This window comes from Gossypium raimondii, chromosome 6 (genome assembly GCF_025698545.1).
Source record: "Gossypium raimondii isolate GPD5lz chromosome 6, ASM2569854v1, whole genome shotgun sequence".
NCBI classification, from domain to species: domain Eukaryota; kingdom Viridiplantae; phylum Streptophyta; class Magnoliopsida; order Malvales; family Malvaceae; genus Gossypium; species Gossypium raimondii.
The window spans coordinates 1,111,924-1,139,168 of record NC_068570.1 but is presented as its reverse complement, the minus strand read 5'-3'; the positions used below and the strand labels follow the sequence as shown (position 1 = coordinate 1,139,168).

The 27,245-nt window shown below is 33.4% G+C and overlaps 5 protein-coding genes and 1 long non-coding RNA gene across 6 annotated transcripts; 5 read left to right on the top strand and 1 right to left on the bottom strand.

Annotated features, from left to right (window-relative positions):
* The first annotated feature begins 342 nt into the window (after positions 1-342).
* On the top strand, positions 343-2,240 carry LOC105772634 (cytochrome P450 CYP82D47). The gene is made up of 2 exons (XM_012594027.2): positions 343-1,284; positions 1,397-2,240. The coding sequence occupies exons 1-2, from the start codon at positions 343-345 to the stop codon at positions 2,030-2,032; spliced, it is 1,578 nt and encodes a 525-aa protein (XP_012449481.1). The 3' UTR covers positions 2,033-2,240.
* Positions 2,241-3,313: 1,073 nt separating this feature from the next.
* LOC105772637 (cytochrome P450 CYP82D47) lies at positions 3,314-5,589 on the top strand. The gene is made up of 2 exons (XM_012594029.2): positions 3,314-4,413; positions 4,531-5,589. Exons 1-2 carry the CDS (start codon positions 3,472-3,474, stop codon positions 5,164-5,166), a joined length of 1,578 nt encoding a protein of 525 aa, XP_012449483.1. The 5' UTR covers positions 3,314-3,471; the 3' UTR covers positions 5,167-5,589.
* Positions 5,590-9,672: 4,083 nt separating this feature from the next.
* On the top strand, positions 9,673-11,614 carry LOC105772633 (cytochrome P450 CYP82D47). Its single transcript, XM_012594026.2, has 2 exons — positions 9,673-10,710; positions 10,854-11,614. Exons 1-2 carry the CDS (start codon positions 9,769-9,771, stop codon positions 11,487-11,489), a joined length of 1,578 nt encoding a protein of 525 aa, XP_012449480.1. The 5' UTR covers positions 9,673-9,768; the 3' UTR covers positions 11,490-11,614.
* A 2,856-nt stretch (positions 11,615-14,470) lies between these two features.
* Positions 14,471-15,307, bottom strand: LOC128041887 (uncharacterized). Its single transcript, XR_008196896.1, has 2 exons — positions 15,159-15,307; positions 14,471-15,063 (listed from the first exon to the last, which is right to left on the bottom strand). It is a non-coding gene; the product is annotated as an uncharacterized LOC128041887 (long non-coding RNA).
* Positions 14,860-16,617, top strand: LOC105772630 (cytochrome P450 CYP82D47). The gene is made up of 2 exons (XM_012594024.2): positions 14,860-15,801; positions 15,914-16,617. Exons 1-2 carry the CDS (start codon positions 14,860-14,862, stop codon positions 16,565-16,567), a joined length of 1,596 nt encoding a protein of 531 aa, XP_012449478.1. The 3' UTR covers positions 16,568-16,617.
* A 6,388-nt stretch (positions 16,618-23,005) lies between these two features.
* LOC105771648 (cytochrome P450 82A4) lies at positions 23,006-26,897 on the top strand. The gene is made up of 3 exons (XM_052632615.1): positions 23,006-23,114; positions 24,634-24,878; positions 26,394-26,897. The coding sequence occupies exons 1-3, from the start codon at positions 23,006-23,008 to the stop codon at positions 26,895-26,897; spliced, it is 858 nt and encodes a 285-aa protein (XP_052488575.1).
* Positions 26,898-27,245: the final 348 nt, after the last annotated feature.

Here is a 27,245-nt window from a genome sequence, read left to right as displayed (position 1 = left end):
GATGATGCTATTCCGTTTGATTGAATTAATTTCATTGATCGATATACTCAATTTTTATCCATGAGAGACACCTTATACTAGAAGACCAAAAATAAAAATAAAAAACGATATATCAGTTAAATACACTCTGTTTTCTACAAAATTTAAAGAGAGAATATATATATATTTAAAGATTAGAATTTGTTATCTTTTATCCATTAGTTAAATACAAAAGGGGATGCTATCCGTTGAATAAATGGTGAATGATGATACCCCTGCAGTGACATTAAATTAACCCTAGTAATCAAACTCTCTCATCTCTGCTATTGCATATAGATCTTAGATTAAAGTAAGAATCCAGAAATGGATTATTTTCATTCAGTCACAGCAACATCAACTGTTGCAATCATTGCTTTTCCACTACTGTTTCTTTTCTCTTTCCTATGGATCTCAAGAAGAAACACAAACTTGAAGAAAACAGCACCAGAAGCTGGTGGAGCATGGCCTATTATTGGCCATCTCCGCCTCTTAGGAGGGCCACAACCACCTCATATAAGCTTGGGTAACCTGGCAGACAAATATGGAGGAATCTTCGCCATCAGGTTGGGTGTAAATAGAGCTTTGGTGGTGAGCAATTGGGAGATTGCTAAAGAATGTCTCACCATAAACGATAAAGCGTTTGCCAGTCGCCCAAAGCTTGCAAGCTCAGAAATTTTGGGTTACAACTGTGCCATGATAGCCTTGGCACCGTATGGACCTTATTGGCGTCAAGTGCGCAAATTTGCCACTATTGAGCTCCTCTCAAATCACCGACTCGAATTGCTTAAACCTGTGCGGGAATCCGAGGTGAAGGCATCACTGCAACAATTATACCAGCTGTGGAACAAGAAGAAAAGTAGTAACTGTGGCAAAGTAATGGTGGAGATGAAGAGATGGTTCAGAGACGTTACTCTTAACGTGGTACTAAGGATTGTTGTAGGGAAGCGAATACCGAATTCATACGAAGGAGATGAAACCGTGAAATGGAAGAAGTCGTTGGACGACTTGTTTGAACTAAGTGGGAAGTTCTTAATATCAGATGCGTTGCCTTATCTGAGATGGTTGGACATAGGTGGAGATGAGAAGTCTATGAAGAAGGTAGCCAAAGAATTGGACCAAGTTGTGGAGGAATGGCTACGAGAGCACAAAGAAAAGAGAGCTGAAAATGAGGCAAACAGTGGGGAAGATTTCATGGGAGTGATGCTATCTATTCTTCGTGATGCAGAGGAGCACGATGCCGATACCATCAACAAAGCCGTCAGTCTCGTACGTGCATTTCTTAATCAAATCCTATATTTGTTTGATATTTATATTCATCATTCACCTGAATACCAATTTCAATCTGATATTAATAGTTTTACTGTAAATGATTTAATAGGGACTTACCTTAGCCGTGGAAGATACCACATCAATTACAATGACATGGGCTTTATCTTTATTACTCAATAATCGCGATGCATTGAAGAAGGTCAAACAAGAACTAGACATTCATGTTGGTAAAGATAGACTCTTAGTTACAGAATCAGATACTAAAAACTTAGTGTACCTCCAATCTGTCATTAAAGAAACACTACGCCTCTATCCTGCTGCTCCACTCGCTGTAATCCATGAAGCCATTGAAGATTGCTCAGTTCATGGATACGATATTTCAACTGGCACTTGGCTTATTCTTAATCTTCAAAAGATACAACGTGATCCACAAATATGGGAAGATCCTTTAAAATTTCAACCAGAAAGATTTATGACTACCCATAAAGATATTGATGTAAAGGGACATGACTTTGAACTTATTCCATTTAGCAGTGGAAGAAGAATGTGCCCTGGAGTTTCATTTGCGCTCAAGATTCTGGAACTTACATTAGCTAATTTATTGCACTGGTTCGAGATTGAAACTCTAACAAACGAAATAGTTGATATGCGTGAAGGTCCAGGAGTGACCAGCCCTAAAGCAACTCCATTGGAAGTTCAAATATCTCCTCGTCTTCCTACTTTTGTTTACCAATCCCGCAATTAATTTCTATTGTTTGTGTTAAGCCACATGTTTAAGCTGCTGCCACTCATCCATTTTTCTGTTTTTGTTTGAATAATTCTCTTTGATTTTAGGAGATAGTTACCAGATTTCTTGGCTTTTTTTAGATCTAATCTCTATTTTTAGTTATGGATACTAGTATATAAGTGTTGGAGTATTCAATAATAAAGTGTATTCAAGTCTTCCACTTTCATTCTAATCTAGAGCTTTCTTCTCCTCTCTTCAATATTTTTAGAAAAATTACCAACAAATTTAACGTGTAAACACTAACAGTTTGTTTGATTTTAGACGTATATTTAATAAATAATCTCCTCGTCTTCCTACTTTTATTTACCAATCCAGCAATTAACTACTATTGTTTGTTGGATTTTAGACATATGAAATATTATAAAATATCATCGATATCTATGGAATCAACTAATAAACTATAATATAATTTAAACAAAAGTTTAATCAAAATTGATTTACACACGAAATCAAAAATCAATATGAATACTTCCAAAATGACAAATTTACTTGTCATCACAGATTTGGTTTTGATTAAATTAATGAAATCTATTACTCTAGAGATCCATGTCGTGGGTCTGTTTTAATTGAACCATATGATCGGTTTTAGTGGAAAATGATGGAATCAATAAAATAAAATAAAGACTTGTTAATAATAAAATTTAATTGAAAACTTATCTTGAATATTACAGAATTATATTCACTCACAAATTTAGAATCTTGTAATCTTTAGTGCATCCGATTATAACAATCAACATCTTATATGGTTGTTGCACACGAGGAAATTGATCCTGTGAATGTGCATGAGGCGATGAAGCATCCATCTTGGCAGGAAGCTGTGAAGGAGGAATTAGATGCCCTTCTCAAGAATATTGGTTATAAATAGTTATTTAATATCAAAATGAACCCGGTGGTTCAATAGCTTGATATAAATCCAGGTTGGTGATAGAGCTATGATTATTATGAGACGTTTAGCCCAGTTGTGAGGTCTAATGCTATATGGACTGTTTTGGCTCTTGCGGTTGATCACAATTAGCCATTCAGACAACTAAAGATCAATAATGCATTTCTCAAAAGTACTTAGCAGTTGATATACTCAATTTTCAACCATGAGGGACAAAATAAATAGAGAATATATATATATATCTTTCCAACCTTAAACTAAAAGACAATATTTAACCCTATAAATCCAACTCCCTCATATAGATCTATGAATTTCCTAGGTCAATACACTGTTTTCCACAACGAGACACAAAATTCATAGAGAGAATTTATTACCTTTTGAACCATAAGTTAAACGTGAATAAATGGTGAATGATGATACCCCTGCGGCTGTGGTGACATTAAATTAACCCTATAAATCCAACTCTCATCTCCGCTATTGCATATAGATCTTAGATTAAAGTAAGAATCCAGAAATGGATTATTTTCATTCAGTCACAGCAACATCAACTGTTGCAATCATTGCTTTTCCACTACTGTTTCTTTTCTCTTTCCTATGGATCTCAAGAAGAAACACACACTTGAAGAAAACAGCACCAGAAGCTGGTGGAGCATGGCCTATTATTGGCCATCTCCGCATTTTAGGAGGGCCACAACCACCTCATATAAGCTTGGGCAACCTGGCCGATAAATATGGAAGAATCTTCACCATCAAGTTGGGTTTGCATAGAGCTTTGGTGGTGAGCAATTGGGAGATTGCTAAAGAATGCCTCACCATAAACGATAAAGCGTTCGCCACGCGTCCAAAGCTTACAAGCTCAGAACATTTTGGTTACAACTGTGCCATGATTGGCTTTGCACCATATGGACCTTATTGGCGTCAAGTGCGCAAGTTCTCCACTATTGAGCTCCTCTCAAATCACCGGCTCGAATTGCTTAAACATGTAAGGGAATTGGAGGTGAAGACATCCCTACAACAATTATACCAGCTGTGGAACAAGAAGAAAAGTAGTACCTGTGACAAAGTATTGGTGGACATGAAGAGATGGTTCAGAGATGTTACTCTAAACATAATACTAAGGATCGTTATAGGGAAGCGGATACCGAATTCATACGAAGGAGATGAAACCGTGAAATGGAAGAAGTCGTTAGACGACTTTTTTGAACTAAGTGGGAAGTTCTTAATATCAGATGCGTTGCCTTATCTGAGATGGTTGGACATAGGTGGAGACGAGAAGTCTATGAAGAAGGTAGCCAAAGATTTGGACCAAGTTGCGGAGGAATGGTTACGAGAGCACAAGGAAAAGAGAGCTGAAAATGGGGCAAATAGTGAGGAAGATTTCATGGGACTGCTACTATCTATTCTCAGTGATACAGAGGAGCACGACGCGGATACCATCAACAAAGCCATCAGTCTCGTACGTTCATTTCTTAACTGAATCTGGAAAAATAAGTGTTTGATATTTATATTCATTTTTCAAAGGAATTCCAATTTCAAACCGATATTAATGGTCTGATGGTAAATGATTTAACAGAATCTTATCTTAGCGGCGGAAGATACCTCGGCAATCACAATGACATGGGCTTTGTCTTTATTACTCAACAACCGTGATGCATTGAACAAAGTCAAACAAGAACTAGACATGCATGTTGGCAAGGATAGACTCCTAGTGACTGAATCAGACACCAAAAACTTAGTGTACCTTCAATCTGTGATTAAGGAAACACTACGCATATACCCTGCTGCTCCACTCAGTGTAATCCATGAAGCTATTGAAGACTGCTCGGTTAGTGGATATCATGTTTCAGCTGGTACTTGGCTTCTTCTCAATCTTCAAAAGATACAACGTGATCCACAAATATGGGAAGATCCTTCAGAATTTCGACCAGAAAGATTTATGACTACTCATAAAGACATTGATGTAAAAGGACATGACTTTGAACTGATTCCATTTAGTAGTGGTAGAAGAATGTGCCCTGGAATTTCGTTTGCGCTTAAGATTTTGGAACTTACATTAGCTAATGTGTTGCATTGGTTTGAGATTGAGACACTATCAGGAGAAGCAGTTGATATGCGAGAAGCTCCAGGATTGACGAGCCCTAAAGCAACTCCATTGGAAGTTAAAATAACTCCTCGCCTTCCTGCCTTTGTTTACCAAATGGCCAACTAATTGATATTGTTGGTTGGATTTTTTTTTACCAAAATAAACTAATGATTTCAAGTCTCAATGCCTGTTGATATTTCTCATTGAGCAATTATGTTCTCAAGTCTTAATCCAAGTGACCAGTTGAAGGATAACTTTTCTCATTGAACTTGTGTTTTCAAGGATACCCGTACAAATACTCTGAGTTCCAAAAGAAGAAAAGGGTTGCTAGCTACAAGATGTATCGTGTTGAAGGTAAGGTCAAAGGGTCATTGAGGTTGAGCTTTAGGTGGCTGAAAGATACGTTCACACAAGCTGTTTATGGGTGGTGGTGATTGTAGCAGTTTCTGGGCTCTTTTGTTTCTAGTTGCTCTTATAATTTGTCTTGCTTGTATCCAAGGTATGTGTGAAAAAGAAATTTCAATTTTAAAAGGAAGGTTTTTGATAAAATTCTTGATGTGGACTGACTTGATGTAAGTTTGGTTAATTCTGCTCTTACCTGAAAAAGATAAGTACATAGTAGGTGTGTACCTTATATTGCATGAGTTACAATTTTCATACGGATCAGTTTTTGAACCCTTTTCTACTAAGCATATAAAGGAGGTTTGATCCTCTAAATGGTGCTGCGTTTACAATTTAATGCTGATATTTATCAATTGCAAGAAAGTGAAGTACAAATCAATGGGAAGTTACTCAGTCATGTTTTTGTTTATGACATAGTGACCAACCACATCTTAACTAATAGCTGTTGACCTTGGCCTGCCATGCAACAGCAGAGAAGCATTGAAGCTCAACCAGTACAACAGCAACATTTTGTTCATGTGTAACTAGATTTAGTTCTTATGTAATTTGTATTTAAAGTTAGTAATATTAGTTACTGATTTGAATGATGTTCAAATGTGAAATGGCTGATAAGTCAGCTTTATTTTGTGTGTAATTTAAGCTATGTTAGTAAAGCAATTAGTGGGAGCAGTTATGTATTAGGAAACTGTCATGTAACTTATGTTTTTATCTTAATGAAAATCAATATGTAATCAATTTTTCAGTTTTCAATTTTGTTCAATTCTCTTAGTTAGATATTGAAAGAGTCTAGTTAATACCATTGAATCTGAGTTTAGTTCTAAAATCTTAAATTTGATTGAAAAACTTAAAAAAATTTCTTTCCAAAACTTTAAATTATACACTAAATTTTTTATAATAATCATGATGAAAAAAAATTTCTCAATTAACTTATGTATTATTTAAAAAATAAAAAATCATAATATCTTAGAATAACATCAATGATATTGATTGAGATCCAATATCACAAGATAGTTAATTAAATTAATCAGACTACAATATTCATCTCTAAACTAAATTAATGAAATCTATCTCTCAAGAGATCCATATGATCGGATATTTTTAATCACAAACAAATAAATGTTTTATCATTGAATAAAAATATATTTTGAATAGATAACCAATAGATTTATACATTGGATATTTTCTTGGACAATTCCGAAATTTGTATTATTTTATAGGTACGTATTAGAAGAATAAAGCATAATCCAACAGCTTATTTAGTGGAAAACAAAAGGAAACAAAAAAAAAAAGTAAAATAAAGGCTTGACATTTCTTCATTACCCCAAGCTTATTTTATCATTACACATTTATTTAATAAATAAATTTTAATTTTATTCCATTAAAAACTATAGACTTGTCTTTAAGTACATCTCTATTGTGTTTTAGTACGTCATTGCTATCGTGCTCAAGTTGGGTGTGCATAGAGCTTTGGTGGTGAGCAATTGGGAGATTGTGATAAGCAATAAAAGAAACATGTTTTTAATTCTATTTTTGATGCATTTTTAGATGATTTATTATGAAAATTAGTGAATTTGATGATCCTAATCCTTTTAATTTATGTTTCTATATTTAGGTGAGCATAGGGGCTGAAAGGAGTGAAAAATAAGCCAAAGTCGATCTAAAAGAGTTGTTTTCAGTATCCACACGACCTGAGCACTTCCACATAGGCTGGCCACACACCCGTGTGACTCACACGGGCTGGCCACATGCCCATGTGCCAGCCCATGTCGATTTTGCACCCTGTTTCCCAAACACGTGAAAAAACTCGATTTTTAGGCTTTCTGAGTATTAAAATCTATAAATAACAATTAGAAGAAGACCTAAGAGAGCACTCAGAGAAGAACGAAGAAAAGACTCGAAAAATGCCACCGGATTCAACTCAAAAGCGGATCTCCTTCAATAGTATTTAGCTGTCGATATATTCAGTTTTCAACCATGAGAGAGACAACATAAAAAGATAGAATATAAAACTTTCAAAACTTATATTAAAAGAAAAAAACAAAAAATAAAAAAGATGTTACGGCTGAATAAGAGGTCAATAATCGAGAGAACCATGATAATACCTAACCATATATATATATATATATATGTATATAATGAAGAGAGAACCATGATAATCTGTAACCATATATATAATGGAGAGAAAATCATATATTTAATGATAAAAAAGTTATTTTCGTTGAATGAGTAAACGGTGATGATTGTACCTAATTATATATATATATATATATATATATATATATATATATATATAAAGAGAGAACCATGATAGTATTTAACTATATATAATGGAGAGAGAACCATAAATTCAATTTCTCTATATGAATAATCATACCTAACCATTCATACATATGTATGTATTTAATGGAAAGAACCATGATAATACTTAATCATATAAATATATATAATTGAGAGAAAACCATAAATTAAAAAATAGAAAAAGACTTTCCTGTACGAATAGTCGATGATGAGGGTACCTAACCCTATAAATCCAACTCCCACATCTTATCTATTGCATGCAGATCATAGATTTAACCATTGAAGTAGCAATCTAGCAATGGATTATTTCCATTCAGTCACAGCAACTTCAACTGTTGCGATCATTGCTTTTCCACCACTGTTTCTTTTCTCTTTCCTATGGATCTCAAGACGAAACACAAACTTGAAGAAAACAGCACCAGAAGCTGGTGGAGCATGGCCTATTATTGGCCATATCCGCCTCCTAGGAGGGCCACAACCACCTCACATAACCTTGGCTAACATGGCTGTCAATTATGGAGGAATATTCATTATCAAGTTGGGTGTACAGAGAGCTTTGGTGTAGAGGCGAAGCTAGGGGGGTTGGCAGGGGCCTTGACCCCCTAAAATGAAAGCTTAGTATTTAGACCATTTAAAATTTTTTATAATTTTAAATTAGTAAAAATAAAATTACACTTTGGTCCCCTTAAAATTATAAAAATTCGATTAATCCTTTAAAAATTATAAAAAAAATTAATATTTCATTCAACCTTAAAAAATTGTTCTTACTTCGCCCTGCTTTGGTGATGAACAATTGAGAGATTGCAAAAGAATGTCTTTACCATAAACGATAAAACATTTGCAACTCGTCCAAACCTTGCATGCGCGGAGCTTATGGGTTACAACAGAGCCATGATTGGCTTTGCATCATATGGACTTTATTGGAGTCAAATGCGCAAGATTTCCACTATTGAGCTCCTCTCAATTTTTTTTCTTCATTCAAACTGATATGTTGTAAATACAATAAGAACAACATTCAAAAGAGCACACTAAAATTGATTTTACTTAAAACAAACACGCACTCATCACTAGTAGCTTATTCTAATTATGGATGCAGTCAGCACGCGCATTCTGCGGATATAGTCCGCATTTCTTCAATCCCGCCATATTGAGCACAGTTTCATGTGTCCGCAAATTTGTTCTCACTTAGACAGTCCGCCATGCTTGTATCATATATGAACTGTCTGCATAATGTCAGTTCACGAGACAATTCCTCAAATAACAATCCACAAATTAATTCGTATTTAGACTGTTTGCCATTTGTGCGAGCTGCTGGTTGACCATCTCTATCAAATGAAGTAATTGATATATGTGAAGGTATTGATATGTATGAAGGTCTAAAATTCACGAATCTTAAAATAACTCCATTAAAAGTCTTCCTACTTTTGTTGATGAATCCAATAATTAATTGCTACTGTTTGTTGGATTTTAGATTATATTTAATAAATAATTATATAAAAGATGTTGAAAAATCGAAACCCCATATTATAAAATAATAGATCCTTATTAAATAAATGAAATCTATTGCTCACGAGATCCACGAGGTGGCCCTGTTTTTAATTGGACCATATGATACCTGTTTAACTACGTTATCTAATTATTGTTCTATAAAAAAGGTATTGGACAAATGGAAAGTGAAAAAAGATTAATTTTTTTATATGACGAAGGATGATTGTGTTGGAAGAAAATTTGCAGATCCAAGAAAAAAAATTACTTGAGATGATAAGACAATTTGTAATAGTTTGCGGTCAATAGTATTTATTAAAGACAAAAAAAAAAAAAAAAAAATGCTATCGGTTGAATAAGTGGTCAATAATGATAGGCGATGCTGTGACATTACTTAACCCTATAAATCCAACTCCCTCATATAAATCTTCTATGAATTTCCTCGGTTTTCCACAACGAGACAAAATTCAAAGATTGAATATATATATATTCTTATCTCTGCTACTCACTTCCCATTTCTTATCTTAAAGTGGGAATCTGGCGATGGATTATTTCCATTCAGTCACAGCAATTCCAACTGTTGCAATCATTGCCTTTCCACTACTGTTTCTTTTCTCTTTCCTATGGATCTCAAGAAGAAACAAAAACTCGAAGAAAACAGCACCAGAAGCTGGTGGAGCATGGCCTATTATTGGTCATCTGCGCCTCTTAGGAGGGCCACAACCACCTCACATAAGCTTGGCTAACATGGCTGACAAATATGGAAGAATGTTCGCTATCAAGTTGGGTGTGCATAGAGCTTTGGTGGTGAGCGATTGGGAGATTGCTAAAGAATGTCTCACCACAAATGATAAAGCGTTTGCCTCTCGTCCAAAACTTGCAAGCTCGGAACTTTTGGCTTACAACAGAGCCATGTTTGGCTTTGCACCGTATGGACCTTATTGGCGTCATATGCGCAAGATAGCCACTATTGAGCTCCTCTCCAATCACCGACTCGAATTACTTAAACATGTAAGGGAATCCGAGGTGAAGACATCTCTGCAACAGTTGTACCAGCTGTGGAACAAGAAGAGAATTGCTAACTCTGATAAAGTATTGGTAGAGATGAAGGGATGGTTCAAAGAAGTTACTCTGAACGTGATTATGAGGATGATTGTAGGGAAGCGAATTCCAAATTCCAGCGAAGGAGTTGAACAGTTGAAATGGAAGAAGTCGATGGATGACTTCATTGTACTAAGTGGAAAGTTCTTAATATCAGATGCTTTGCCGTTTCTGAGATGGTTGGACATATGTGGAGACATGAAGTGCATGAAGAAGACAGGGAAAGAATTGGACCAAGTTGTGCAGGGATGGCTACGAGAGCACAAGCAGAAAAGAGCTGAAAATAAGGCAAATGGTGAGGAAGATTTCATGGGAGTGATGCTGTCTATTCTCAGTGATCGGGAGGAACACCATGCTGATACAATCAACAAAGCCACTTGTCTCGTACGTGCATATCTCTTAACCAAATAGATTGTTATTAATGACATATTTAAATTGTTTTTGGTCAAGATTGCTATTAATAACATACATAAGTTGGAAATGCTATTATTTCATTGTTGATCTTTTCATGGTATTTGATCTAACAGAGCCTTGTCTTAGCCGCGGAGGATAGCACATCAATCACATTGACATGGGTCTTATCTCTGCTACTCAATAATCGTGACAAATTGAGTAAAGTCCAACAAGAACTAAATGTTCACGTTGGTAAGGATAGATTACTTGTGACCGAATCAGACACAAAAAACTTAGTGTACCTTCAATCTATCATTAAGGAAACTCTACGCTTATACCCTCCTGCTCCACTCTCCGTGATCCATGAAGCCATGGAAGATTGCACGGTTAATGGATACCATGTTTCAGCTGGCACCTGGCTTATTATGAATCTTTATAAGATTCATCATGATCCACTTATATGGGCAAACCCTTTTGAATTTCAACCTGAAAGATTTATGACTACTCACAAAGACATTGATGTGAGAGGACAGAATTTTGAACTGATTCCATTTGGAAGTGGTAGAAGAATGTGCCCTGGAGTTTCATTTGCACTTCAAATTTTGCTTTTTACACTAGCTAATGTATTGCATTGGTTTGAGTTTGAGACTCCGTCAAACGAAGCTGTCGATATGAGTGAAGCACTTGGGTTAACGAATTCTAAAGCAACTCCATTAGAAGTTCATATAACTCCTCGCCTTCCTGTTTTTGTTTACGATACCACTAACTAATTGGTATTATAATTTTATTATAATAAAATGAGTAGAATTCAATAAATTTCGTACCATAATTGTCATGTAATTGTATCATATGCAAGGTTTTTTTATCCAATTAAATATGTGAACTTATCTTTAAAGTTTATTTAGTCTACTTAGATTCTTGAACTTGATTTCTTGATTCAAATTGATAACTGCAGTTGGTTTTATGATCCAAATTGGTACATATAGTAAATAATTTATTCGAACCAGTTTGAACTATGAAACAAAGTTCACGCTGAACCAAAAAGTCAATTGTTCAGGGCACCTAATTGGATAAAAAAAAGTTCAGGTACCAAATTGAACCTGAAAGTCTAGTTTAGGTACCAAAAAAAAAAACCTTAATTACTAATTTAAACCTTGAATTCAGGTACCAAAATATATATTTACCTTTTATTTTCAGATATCAATTAAAGATTGTTTCTCTAAAAAAATTCTAGAACCAAATACTTCAAAATGATAAAGACTGTACCTTTTCAAATATTTTATTTCTTCACACATTATTTCCTAGTACGTAGTACACATGCTAGAAGAATGTAAAATAAAATTAAGTGGATGAAAGTAAAATTAAATTAATAAAACTAAGAGGCTGTTAAATGTAATGTGAATAAGAAGTGATGCAATTCCGCTCGATTAAATATATATATAAAGGAGAGATAAGCTTTCCTTGAATGAATAGTGAATGAGCATACTATATAATAGTGAGAATCATAATTAAACGATAAAAGATAAAAGATACTTTTGTTGAATAAGTAAACAATGATGATATATACATAATAGAGAAAGAACCATGATAATACTTAACTATATATATAATGGTGAGAGAACTATAAATATTGTTACATTGAAGGTTCAGTGGATTTCATCTTTGGAAATGGTCTCTCCCGCTTTGAAGTTAGTAACGTAATCTCTGACCTGTATTAAGCAATTAATCTTATATACATATGTTGATTTGTGGGATGTGTTGATTTCAGGGATGTCACGCGCATGCAATAGCGACGTTAACAGGAGCCGGAACAGCACAAGTTGTCGAAATTTATAAATTCTTTGAAAGTTTTTAAAATTTTAATATGAATTTTACTCGCATCTTAAATTGTCTTAAAAAGTATTTTACTTTCGACTAGATTTGAAAGTGCTGGGAAAATTTGTGCCAACAAAAGTTTTGCATTTTACTGGCACTTGTGGCCAGCCCGCCGGAAAATTTTACTAGCACGAGCTTAGCCGGCGGTCAAATAAATGCCAGTAAAATTATTATAGGCCTTTTTCTTACTTTTACCGACGCTTATAAATACCAGTAAAAATGAGTTATTTTGTAATGACATGTTTTAACACGCTCAAGCACATGATCTTTTGCATTAATAAAAATATTAATGACAATTAAGTCAAGATTGAGTCAGCTCAATGAAATTAATTTTTAACCCCTAAAAAGTCAGCAAATTTGACTTTTTTCTCCTATTACCAAAACTTGTTTGAAACATGGGTTAAGATTGGCATATGGCACTTAAATAGTACATTTTGTTATCTATCTCTCTCAATAATGATATAAAAGGAAAAACCATTATCTATCTTATTTATTTTTGGGTAAATCTACATTTTGGTATCTAAACTTAGTTTCAAGTTTCAAATTAGTACCTAATGTTTTTTTTTTGTCCAATTAAATACGTGAATGTGTCTTTAAAGTTCAATTTGGTACTTAAAGTTTATTTTGGTCTAATTAGACACTTGAACTAGGTTTCTTGGTTCAAATTGGTATCTGCATTAAGTTTTATGGTCCAAATTAGTACATACAGTAAATAATTTATTTGAACCAGTTTGAACTACGAAACTAAATTCATGTACTAATTTGAACCAAAAAGTCAATTGCTCAAAAACCTAATTGGATAAAAGCCTAATTTAGGTGTCAAATTTCAATCTATTTATTGTTCTATAAAAATGGTATTGGACAAATGGAAATTGAACATTTCCTCATCAAACTTTATAAGATACTAAGGAACTGTATGCTTATTCATACCACATTAATAATATACAGCAAAAATTTAACGATTGTTGAAAGATGAGTTAGATTACTTTTCTCTTTCCTTTCACTATTAAAATAATCGTTAACTCCATGATAATAGTAATGATTACGTATGGTATGGTAACCCTGATCATGACCATGGTTTCTTCTCTTATTAAAATTACTATGTATTATTCTATTCACTTTTGCAATGGAGTCAAACCAGTGGATAACTTTTATAATTTTTATTTACCATTCATTATTTTGTACAACTACCAAAATGTATGAGATTTAACCACCGAGTATTTTTAAAATCTTTTTCATGATATTGTTACTGTAGGAATATATTACATCGATGCATGAAAAGTTAAAATAAAAATTCTAATATATTATTATCAACTATTTTTTCTCCACAAAAATTTAATTGAAAACTTATCTTGAATATTACATAATTATATTTACTCACAAATTTAGAATCTTATAATCTTTAGTGTATCCGATTATAACAATCAACATCTTATGTTTACAAGAGCCAAGGCTAGTGTTTTTAAAACCAAGGTCTATATGGTTGTTGCACACGAGGAAATTGATCTTGTGAATATGCATGAGGCGATGAAGCATCCATCTTGGCAGGAAGCTGTGAAGGAGGAATTAGATGCCCTTCTCAAGAATGGTACTTAGTCTCTGTAAGTTTTTCCCCTAAGAAGAAAGCCTATTAGTTGTAAATGGTTATTTAATATCAGAATGAACCCCGATGGATCAATAGCTTGATATAAATCCAGGTTGGTGACAAAAGTGATAGGCTATGATTAATATGAGACGTTTAGCCCAATTGTAAGGTCTAATACTATATGGACTGTTTTGGCTCTTGCGGTTGATCACAATTAGCCATTTTGACAACTAAAGATTAATATGTATTTCTCAATAATATTTAGCAGTCGATATACTCAGTTTTCAACGATGGGAGACAAAATGAAAAGAGAATATATATATATCTTTCTTTCCAACCTTATATTAAAAGACAAAAAAAAAATGCTATCGGTTGAAAGAGTGGTCAATAATGATAGGCGATGCTGTGACATTATTTAACCCTATAAATCCAACTCCCGCATATAGATCTATGAATTTCCTAGGTCAATACACTGTTTTCCACAACGAGACCCAAAATTCATAGAGAGAATTTATTACCTTCTGAACCATAAGTTAAAAGGCAAATAGGGATGCTATCGGTTGAATAAATGGTGAATGATGATACCCCTGCGCTGCGGTGACATTAAATTAACCCTATAAATCCAACTCTCTCATCTCTGCTATTGCGTATAGATCTTAGATTAAAGTAAGAATCCAGAAATGGATTATTTTCATTCAGTCACAGTAACATCAACTGTTGCAATCATTACTTTTCCACTACTGTTTCTTTTCTCTTTCCTATGGATCTCAAGAAGAAACACAAACTTGAAGAAAACAGCACCAGAAGCTGGTGGAGCATGGCCTATTATTGGTCATCTCCGCCTCTTAGGAGGGCCACAACCACCTCATATAAGCTTGGGTAACCTGGCAGACAAATATGGAGGAATCTTCACCATCAGGTTGGGTGTGCATAGAGCTTTGGTGGTGAGCAATTGGGAGATAGCTAAAGAATGTCTCACCATAAACGATAAAGCGTTTGCCACTCGTCCAAAGCTTGCAAGCTGGGAAATTTTGGGTTACAACTCTGCCATGATAGCCTTTGCACCGTATGGACCTTATTGGCGTCAAGTGCGCAAATTCGCCACTATTGAGCTCCTCTCAAATCACCGACTCGAATTGCTTAAACCTGTGCGGGAATCCGAGGTGAAGGCATCACTGCAACAATTATACCAGATGTGGAACAAGAAGAAAAGTAGTAACTGTGGCAAAGTAATTGTGGAGATGAAGAGATGGTTCAGAGATGTTACTCTTAACGTGATACTAAGGATTGTTGTAGGGAAGCGAATACCGAATTCATACGAAGGAGATGAAACCGTGAAATGGAAGAAGTCGTTGGACGACTTGTTTGAACTAACTGGAAAGTTCGTGGTATCGGATGCCTTACCGTATCTGAGATGGTCGGACTTTGGTGGCGACAAAAAGCTTATGAAGAAGGTAGCCAAAGAATTGGACCAAGTTGTGGAGGAATGGCTACGAGAGCACAAAGAAAAGAGAGCTGAAAATGAGGCAAACAGTGAGGAAGATTTCATGGGAGTGATGCTATCTATTCTTCGTGATGCAGAGGAGCACGATGCCGATACCATCAACAAAGCCGTCAGTCTCGTACGTACATTTCTTAATCAAATCCTATATTTGTTTGATATTTATATTCATCATTCGCCTGAATACCAATTTCAATCTGATATTAATAGTTTTACGGTAAATGATTTAATAGGCACTTATCTTAGCTGCGGAAGATACCACATCAATTACAATGACATGGGCTTTATCTTTATTACTCAATAATCGCGATGCATTGAACAAGGTCAAACAAGAATTAGACATTCATGTTGGTAAAGATAGACTCTTAGTTACAGAATCAGATACTAAAAACTTGGTGTACCTCCAATCTGTCATTAAAGAAACACTACGCCTCTATCCTGCTGCTCCACTCGCTGTAATCCATGAAGCCATTGAAGATTGCTCAGTTCATGGATACGATATTTCAACTGGCACTTGGCTTATTCTTAATCTTCAAAAGATACAACGTGATTCACAAATATGGGAAGATCCTTTAAAATTTCAACCAGAAAGATTTATGACTACCCATAAAGATATTGATGTAAAGGGACATGACTTTGAACTTATTCCATTTAGCAGTGGTAGAAGAATGTGCCCTGGAGTTTCATTTGCGCTCAAGATTCTGGAACTTACACTAGCTAATGTATTGCATTGGTTCGAGATTGAAACTCTAACAAACGAAATAGTTGATATGCGTGAAGGTCCAGGATTGACCAGCCCTAAAGCAACTCCATTGGAAGTTCAAATATCTCCTCGTCTTCCTAATTTTGTTTACCAATCCCACAATCAATTACTATTATTTGTTTGATTTTAGACCTATATTTAATAGATAATCGTCTTCCTACTTTTATTTACCAATCCAGCAATTAATTACTATTGTTTGTTGGATATTAGACATATGAAATATTATAAAATATCATAGATGTCTATGGAATCAACTAACAAACTATAATATAATTCAAACAAAAGTGATAAGTATGACTCCTATTTCAGTCAAATTTGAAAAATAATCTTCTAGTCAAACTCTATTTATTTGTTTCAATCAAACACTGATTAGTTTAGATTATTTTATTAATATTTGACATATGAATTTAGCCTATAAATAGGCTCTCTTACAACCTTAGAAAATACACCCATTAAATATTAGAACTCATAACACATTTAGAGAATTTTGTGTTTACCTTTTGAGAGTTCTTTATTTTTGGGTTTTTGGAGTTTAGTTTTTATCTCTATCTTTTGTACTCTTCGTTTCTTTTGCCACTATAGTAAAATTATCTTTGCCCGTAATTTTTTATCCACTTTGGAGGAGTTTTTACACATTAAATTTTTATGTTCAATTTCTCAATTTCTTTTGCTATTTTTTTACTTGTTCTTTGCTTAATCGGGTCGATCTCTAACAAGTGATATCAGAGCTAGTTCAATTTTTATAGATCAGCCCATTCAGATATGGCAGCAACAAAGTTTGAAATTGAGAAGTTCGGTGGTGAGACAAATTTCAATCTGTGGCAAGTTCGGATGATGACAATTCTAGTTCAATCCAGTTTGAAAAAGGTTGTTACCGGGAAAAAGCCTGCGAATCTAAATAAAATAGAATGGGAAGAGCTTGATGAAAAGATTTTGTCTGCAATCCAGTTGTGCCTCGCGAATATGGTATTGCAGGAGGTATTGATGGAGAAGACCTCATCTACCTTATGGAAAATGTTAGAAACTCTTTGTGCAACTAAGTCTCTGGCTAACCATTTAGTGTTAAAACAACATCTATTTACGTTTTGCATGAACGAAGGTGAGCTTCTTAGAGATCACATCAATCAATTCATTACTCTTTTAAATAATTTAAAGAACATTGAGGTTCATATTGATGATGAAGATCAAGCTATGCTATTATTTTGCTCTTTACCCCCTTCATACAAGTCTTTCAGAGAGAACCTGATTTATGGCAAAGACAAACTCTCGTTCGAAGATGTGAAGGGTTATTTGTTGAGTAAAAACAAACTCGACAATAAGCTTCATTTGGATAGCAAGCAGATAGGCAAGCTTCCGTTTTGATAGCATCAAAGAAACAAGACAAAAGGTGTCGCTATTGTAAAAAGTTAGGTCACGTCAAAGCAGATTGTTATAAACTGTGAAATAAAAGAGCTACTAAGAGCAATGAGGAAGATGTAGCTGATGCTAATTTGGCTATAACAGCCCGATTTCAACCCTAATCGGAATAGTGATTTCAGGACCACAAATTCGAGTCTGAAAAATATTTTAATATTATTTTTTGAGTTTATCATGTGTTAATTTGTTTGTGTGAAATTTTCGTGTTTTAATTTTTGTTTTTTTTTTGAGTGACCGATTAAAGAAAATGGCTTAATCGCGTAAAATAAAAATTTAAGGGTTAAATCTAAAAGTATCTAATTGTTGTTGTCTTTCTAAAGTAGGGGATTTATGATGCAATAAAACCAAAATATAGTTAGTGGGTGGTATTGGTCAAAATAACCTTGTATTATAAGGTTTAAAAATTTAGAAACAAAGGTTAAATAAGTATACTAATAATTATGACAATATATGTAACATTATATCAAATTAAACTCCATATTTCTCCATCTTTCTTAACCGAAACTAAACTAAAGAAAACAAAGAAACAAAGCTAGGTATTTGGCCATTGATTAGTTTGATTCAAGGTGAGTTCTAGCTCAGTTTTTGATGATTTTTATGTTTTTGAGATCGTTGCTTCGAATACTTCAAAACCCGTGTCTTAATTTTGTGAATTTTGATGCTTTTGAAATGTGCCATTGATTAATGTTTGATTATTATGATGTTAGTAAGTGAAATATGAAATATATGTGTTAGATTAATATGTTTTGTCTTTGAATTTTTGGTGAATTTGAGTAATTAGGGCTAAATTGTGAAAATAAAATTTGAAGGGACTAAAATGTGAAATAAATGTAATATGAGGACTTGTATGAAGACAAGGAACATTCGACCCTAGCATGGTGTGTGCAAATTTTGTGTATTTTGTATTTTATGCACTAGGGACTAAATTGTAAAAATTGTAAAATGTCAGGGGCAAAATGGTAATTTGCCATTTATGTGTTTTTGGACTAAATTGAATGCAATTATATTTAAATTAGTTTATTTTGAATACATTTAGATCAAGAACCAAAGAAATCAAAGTTGGATCGATGAAAAACCAAAGTCGTCGATTAATCGTCCTGTTTCGATTTTCATCGTCCGAGGTAAGTCTATTAGCAAATAAATTTCGTTAAATTAGAATGTATATGAATTTTATATGCTGAATTTAATTGTACGAATTTTTCCTACTAATAGTCGAATGTATGGATGCTTGCAAGTTTTGGGTACGAGTTCGATTTTACTAAGATACGATGTTTGAAAAGCTTAGAATGAATCTTAAAGAATAAGTAGGATCTCCTATATAAGAATTATGTGTAAGATCGACTTTATATCAGTGATATTCAGGCTCTGTGCCTAGCAGGCTTTATGCCGGTAAATTTTATCGGGCTTTATGCCTAGCAGGCTTTATGTTGGTGTATTAGATCAGGCTTTATGCCTAGCAGGCTTCGTGCCGATGTATCATATCTGGATTTGTGATTAGAAGGCTTTATGTCGATGTGGTATCGAATGGGATTAATAAGTTATAATGATAAGGTATGTGAAATTTAATTACCTATTTGATAATTAGGTAAGTAATTTGGTTGGTTATATAACAAAAATGATACACATTGCTATTATATGTATATGTGTTTATATAATAGGTATATTACGCCTTATGTTAATTATTGGTTTATGATTGGGAGCTTGTGTTTAAGCAAATGGCTATGACAAAAATGACTTGAGATTAATGAATGTATTAGTAATGTTTATATATGTGTATATTCGGCTTTGATAAATTGCTTATGAAATTATATGATTTTTATATATATATATTTGTTAAAGGCTTACTAAGCTAAGTTAGCTTACTTTGTATTTTATTTGTCATTGATTTATAGATTTTAGGGGTTGTTACGTGTTCGGGGATCGTTAGCGAAGTCAATCACACGTCGTCTACTTTCGGTATTTTTAAAAATTTTTATTTCGAACTTATGGCATGTATAGGCTAATATGTATTTTGGTCTGATTTTGGACATGTATATAATAAGCCATTCAAAAATGACTTGTTCATTTTGTAAATCTTGAAATTTATGCTTTTGCTTGATGGTTGTGTGTGGTTATGATTGGTTGATTAGGTTTTGGCATGTATATATATGTGTCTAGCAATGAATTAAATAAATGGTGTGTTTTGATTAAAGGTTAAATATGAGTAGTGCATATATTTAGCTAGTATTCGGCTAGGGTGTTTGACTAGTTAGGCTCGGTTTTAAATGACAAAGAATGTACATGATCTAAATGACATGGAAGTTAATTTGGATGATTGATATTTGAAAGTGTTAATTAGTTGTATATATATGAATTAGTGGTATGATAATTCACATGCGAATTAGATATGGGAATCATGTTTGCGGTTGAAGATAACATATTAGATATGTTAATTAGCTTGCAAATTAGATATTTATGATTTGGCATTTATATTCTAAAATGGTTAAAATTTAATCTAGTAAAATGCATATACAAATATAATGTTTAAAATGAAATGATATGGTAATTGAACATAGAAATGGTTTATGGTTTTAGGGTGTTATTTGTATGGTTTGATGATGTTAAAATATAATTGGTCATGAATAGAATTACTTAACATTTTATTAGTAAATGATTATTGAATTGTGAGATATGACTAAAGTATTTCAATAGGTGCATGTATAATGTTTATTAAATATTACGTGTGTTATTTAGATAATGGTATAAGTTGGAAAGATGTAATATGCGAAAATATTTAGTTTTATAAAATGGTATGATCATTGATTTGCTATGAAATGGATATAATCAAATAGGTGTCTCGATATATATATATATATATATGCTTGGTATATAAAATAAAATATGATTGATTATAAATTGAGTATTCGAATATCCTAGAAACGATGGTCACATGGCTTGAATTTTTGTAATTATCAATTATGTACAAGTTGGTTTTGATATTTGAAGGCTTGGCTTGAAAGTTTTGAATTAGCAAATGTAATTGAAATGGTTAGATATTGTATTATAGTTCGTTTATTAATTTTTTTTTACATTACTGTGCTAATGAATTGTGAAAAATGTCTTATTTGAACTGTGTTTTGTTTGGTGATGCCTCATAACCCTAGTCTAACGACGGACATAGGTTAGGGGTGTTACATTGGCCGATTAAAGCAGTGATGATTTCTTGTTAGTGTCAAAGAGCGATAACTCCAAGCTCACGTCCAACTGGATCCTAGATTCAGGATGTTCTTTCCACATGTCTCCCAATAGAGAACGGTTCTCCAAATATAGTTCGGATGAAGGTGGAGATGTGCGCATGGGAAACGATTCGTCTAGTAAGGTAATTGGCATTGGTACTATTAAAATTAGGACACACGATGGGGCGATTAGGACACTCTCTGATATCAGGCATGTACCTGATTTACAAAAGAATCTCATCTCCTCGAGTATTTTAGACTTGAAAGGATGCAGAATCAACATCAAGTCGAGCGGCATTAAAATATCTCATGGAGTCCTCGTTTTGTTAAAAGGTAAAAGAACTGGCAGTCTTTATATTCTGGAAGGTTCTACAAAGGATCGGTGAAACAGACGTCCTAAATCGATCTGAGTCGAAGTCAACTCGTTTGGAGCGGAGGCAACTTGGTCATAGGAGAGAAAAATGTATGACCGTTTCGTTGAAGAGAGGTTCTTTTTTGGATGCAGGTTTTGAAAAGTTAGGGCACTGTGTTCGTGAAAATCAGACCCGGGTTAGTTTTGATTTTGCAGTGTACAAGTCGAAGGCTAGAAGTCTTCCAGTTTCTAAGCACAGATTCGACTCAGTTAATTCCCATCATAGTTCAAGATAGGCTCGTGGCGAGCTTTGGTAAAGATGGCGTTGTAGAAATATGAGTCAAGGTGGAGATTTGTTAAGTATGACTCCTATTTCAGTTAAATTTGATAAATAATCTTCTAGTTAAAATCTGTTTATTTGTTTCAATCAAACACTGGTTAGTTTAGATTATTTTATTATTATTTGACATATGAATTTAGCCTATAAATAGGCTCTTTTACAACCTTAGAAACTATACCTATTAGATATTAGAACTCATAACAAATTTAGAGAATTTTGTGTTTATATTTTGAGGATTCTTTATTTTCGGGTTTTCTGGGTTTAGTTTTTATCTCCATCTTTTGTACTTTTCGTTTCTTTTGCCATTATAGTAAAATTATCTTTGCCGGTGGTTTTTTATCCTCTTTGGAGGAGTTTTTTCACGTTAAATTTGTGTGTTTAATTTCTTAATTTCTTCTACTATTTTTTTACTTGTTCATTACTTAATCAAGTCGATCTCTAACAAAAAATTTAATCAAAATTTATTTAAACACGAAATCAAAAATCAATTTGAATACTTCCAAAATGACAAATTTATCTTGCAATGTTATCAGCCACTTGTCATCACATATTTGGTTTTGATTAAATTAATGAAATCTACTACTCTAGAGATCCATATCGTAGGTCTTCTTTTAATTGAACCATATGATCGGTTTTAGTGGAAAATGATGGAATCAATAAAATAAAATAAAGGCTTGTATGACATTTTGTATTTTCGAAGCTTATTCTATTATTATGCATATAGTTAATAATAAAATTTAATTGCATTCCATTAAAAATAATGGATACCTCTTTAAGTAAATTATCTCAAAATTTCAATCTATTTATTGTTCTCTAAAATGGTATTGGACAAATGGAAATTGAACATTTCCTCATCAAACTTTATAAGATACTAAGGTACTGTATGCTTAATAATAGCAAAAATTTAACGATGGTTGAAAGATGAGTTAGATTACTTTTCTCTGTCTTTTCACAATTATTGGTCTTGATTAAAATAATTGTTAACTCCATGATAATAGTAATTATTACGTATGGTATCCGTGATCATGACCATGGTTTCTTCTATTATTAAAATTACTATGTATAATTCTCTTCACTTTTTCAATTGAGTAAAACAAAGTGGGACAACTTTCGTAATTTTTCATTAACCATTCATTATTTTGCATAACCTCCAAAATGTTTACAAGAGTTGGTGATTATAACAATCAACATCTTATGTTTACAAGAGTCAAGGCTAGTGTTTTTAAGACCAAGGTCTATATGGTTGTTGCACACGAGGAAGTTGATCCTGTGAATGTGCACGATGCGATGAAGCATCCATCTTGGCAGGATGCTGTGAAGGAGGAATTAGATGCCCTTCTCAAGAATGGTACTTGGTCTCAGTAAGTGTTTCCCCTAAGGAGAAAGCCTATTGGTTATAAATGGTTGTTCAATATCAAAAGGAGTGTAAGAAAGGCACTCTGTTAGTTCTCTGTTAGTTTATAAGAGAAATTAAGGTTGAGATCTTAACTAAATAAATTAAGATTAATTTTAGTAGCGCCGAAAAACGAATTGATTTTTAGCTAGGATAGCAATATACTTGATATCCTAATCAACTTAGTAGGTTTGATAATTGTGACTTCGCCCACCAACTTATCGAGCATAGGAATATATCTAGCAAGAGAAAAGAGATTTACTTAGCTAGATACTGAAAGAGTGTAGTTAATACCATTAAATCCTGAATTTAGTTACAAAATCTTAAATTTAATTGAAAAACTTAAAAAAAATTCTTCCGAAAACTTCAAATTATACACTAATTTCTTTTATGATATTCATGATGAAAAAATTTATTTTCTCAAATTAACTTATGTATCATTTTAAAAATAATTATATAAAAGATGTTGAAAATCGAAATCTCATATTATCAAATATCATCGTTAGCTATTGATATGAAATAAACTATAATATACCTGCTACCACCAAAATTGAAACTATTTCATTACCTTTATGATCTTCCATCGAGAATACTACACTAGCCATGTGGTTTTATTAAATAAATGAAATCTATTGCTCACCTGTTTAGCTACGTTATCTCGAAATTTCAATCTAATTATTGTTCTATAAAAAGGTATTGGACAAATGGAAAGTGAAAAAGATTAAGTTTTTTATATGACGAAGGATGATTGTGTTGGAAGACAATTTGCGAATCCAAGAAAAGAAATTTACTTGAGAAGATAAGACGATTTGTAATAGTTTCTTGAAAATAATGCGTTAAAATTATTATTTAAATATCTGACTGTTAGAAGCGTAAGTAGTTCTCTGTTAGTCTATTATACAAATTGTATGCAGTTACTAAATTGTTAGTAGTAATAACTCATACAACACTTATATAAATACATTTGATTGTATAGTTCGGAGAAGATAACAATAATCAATTCAATTTCTGAGAGTATTTTCAATCTTACTAAAGATATTAATAGGGATACTCTCAAGTGATAGGCTATGATTATTTTGAGACGTCTAATCCAGCTGTGAGGTCTAGTACTATATGAACTATTTTAGCTCTTGCGGTTAATCACAATTAACCATTCAGACAACTAAAGATCAATAATACATTTCTCAATAGTATTTATTAAGAGACAAAAACAAAAAAAAAAGATGCTATCGGTTGAATAACTGGTCAATAATGATAGGCGATGCTGTGACATTACTTAACCCTGTAAATCCAACTCCCTCATATAAATCTTCTATGAATTTCCTCGGCTAATGCACTCTGTTTTCCACAACGAGACAAAATTCAAAGATTGAATATATATATATTATATATATGTTCTTATCTCTGCTACTCACTTTCCATTTCTTATCTTAATCTTAAAGTGGGAATCTGGCGATGGATTATTTCCATTCAGTCACAGGAATTCCAACTGTTGCAATCATTGCCTTTCCACTACTGTTTCTTTTCTCTTTCCTATGGATCTCAAGAAGAAACACAAACTCGAAGAAAACAGCGCCAGAAGCTGGTGGAGCATGGCCTATTATTGGTCATCTGCGCCTCTTAGGAGGGCCACAACCACCTCAAATAAGCTTGGCTAACATGGCTGATAAATATGGAAAAATGTTCACTATCAAGTTGGGGGTGCATAGAGCTTTGGTGGTGAGCGATTGGGAGATTGTGTTGGATCGCCGGCACCCCTATGGCGCAGCGAAAAATAAAAATCCGGCGATCCTAACCAGGGATCCATGTGTGAGGAACGAATCAGGGTGAAAGAGGTTGCGAAATTACCTAATGTTTATTCAGAGTAGACAGCAACACCTCAACAACGAGTAGTCTGATCTGCTGTCGAACCAAACCGCAATCTATCGTGATTCCGGCCTCTACGTAATCCACCCAGTTGACTACGAACGGAAGGAATCCCCAAAACAGTTTTGAGAGTTATTTTTCTTTGACGGCTGCCAGACTCAAACAAAGAAAAACGGGATTATATATATCCTTTTGTTTTAGGGTTTTTTTTAAGAATTAAATAAATATAATAATATTTTAATCCGAAAATTATAATTACATTAATTATAATATAAGTTCGGTAAACCATATATTTATTTGAATTCTTATGCTAACCAAATTCATGTCCTCACTATAATGTACAACAACCTTGTACATAATGTGTTGAAATTTTATTACCGAATTAAATTAATTCTATAATTAATTTAATTCAAGCGACCCAAAAACAATACCAACTATGGTTTATTCCGTTCATTTCAACTATAGGGTGACCACAGAGGTTCTTGTAACGTTAGCAAGAACACTAGAACGATTCTAATGCTACGAACAATGAGTGGCATCTAGCAATGCATCATTGCTACCTAAGTCACAAGAGATCATGATTCGACATAACCTTTTTATGATTAACCGTTTATGCAATAATCCTTAAGTCCTTTATCTCTGGATTGGACACAAGTCATGGAATAGTCACACTTGCATTGTCCATTCCATGTTCCTTGATATCTTAAGCAGACTACGATATACAAATAAGTATGACATCTAATATCAACTTATTTGAGCATGGCCATGCATTTCTAGTCTCACTTAATCAAGTGGCCTAAGATATTACTCCCATTATGTAGGAGGGACTTATCCTATATCGACCAACTATATCCCTCTACATAGATTGTGGTATATCCAACATCAGTTTTTATAGAACAACCAGTTACGGTGTACGTTTGACTGTATCAAAATATACAACTCATGATGTTGGGATTATGATGATCTCAAGTCTGAGGATCATATAAATATTAATCATTATGAGTAATGTCGTGACAATTACATAATAATCCAAGAAACATACTCATAACGGGTCAGTCCAATATGTTGTTCTCTAACACACATATTCATGTAATGATTCTGACATTCCATATCAATGACAACTCTTTATCATCAATCAACTACACGTTAGTCTTAATGCATTATCGTTGTTCTATCCAACATAATACTTGACTAAGGAACTTTTAAGAATAATTATATTATTCTCAGGACATTATTATAAAACAGTTTATTTATATACACAGAAAAGAAACTGAAATAATAATGGTAACGCCTTATATTAATAAACATGATAAATCAAGTATGTTATTACAACCATCTCATGATTGATCTTTGGGCATACTCTAACAGATTGCTAAAGAATGTCTCACCACAAATGATAAAGCGTTTGCCTCTCGTCCAAAACTTGCAAGCTCGGAACTTTTGGGTTACAACAGAGCCATGTTTGGCTTTGCACCGTATGGACCTTATTGGCGTCATATACGCAAGATAGCCACTATTGAGCTCCTCTCCAATCACCGACTCAAATTACTTAAACATGTAAGGGAATCCGAGGTGAAGACATCTCTGCAACAGTTGTACCAGCTGTGGAACAAGAAGAGAAGTGCTAACTCCGATAAAGTATTTGTGGAGATGAAGGGATGGTTCAAAGAAGTTACTCTGAACGTGATAATGAGGATTATTGTAGGGAAGCGAATTCCAAATTCCAGCGAAGGAGTTGAACAGTTGAAATGGAAGAAGTCGATGGATGACTTCATTGTACTAAGTGGAAAGTTCTTAATATCAGATGCTTTGCCGTTTCTGAGATGGTTGGACATATGTGGAGACATAGTAGTTGAGGGTTCTTTTAAATAATGATATTCTCTATTAACTACTAATCGATCCATCAACTATTTACTCAATTTCTAAATGAAAAACACAATTTTCTAATAAAAACTCAAATTTTTATTGGAAACCTAACTTTGTAAAAATTCTTTATTAAAAATTTATAAAATTTATGATGCCAAAAAAATAATTTTTATGAGTTTTAAATAATTAATATGATTTTTAATAATTTTCTATGATGTTCAACATATCTATTTATAAACTCCTAACAGCTGTGCAGATAAAACATCTATCACCTGAGTTACGGCATAACGGAGCTAAACAAAAAAACAGAAACAGATATTGCAGCAACCCAAAAGCTGAAGATTAACCATGCAC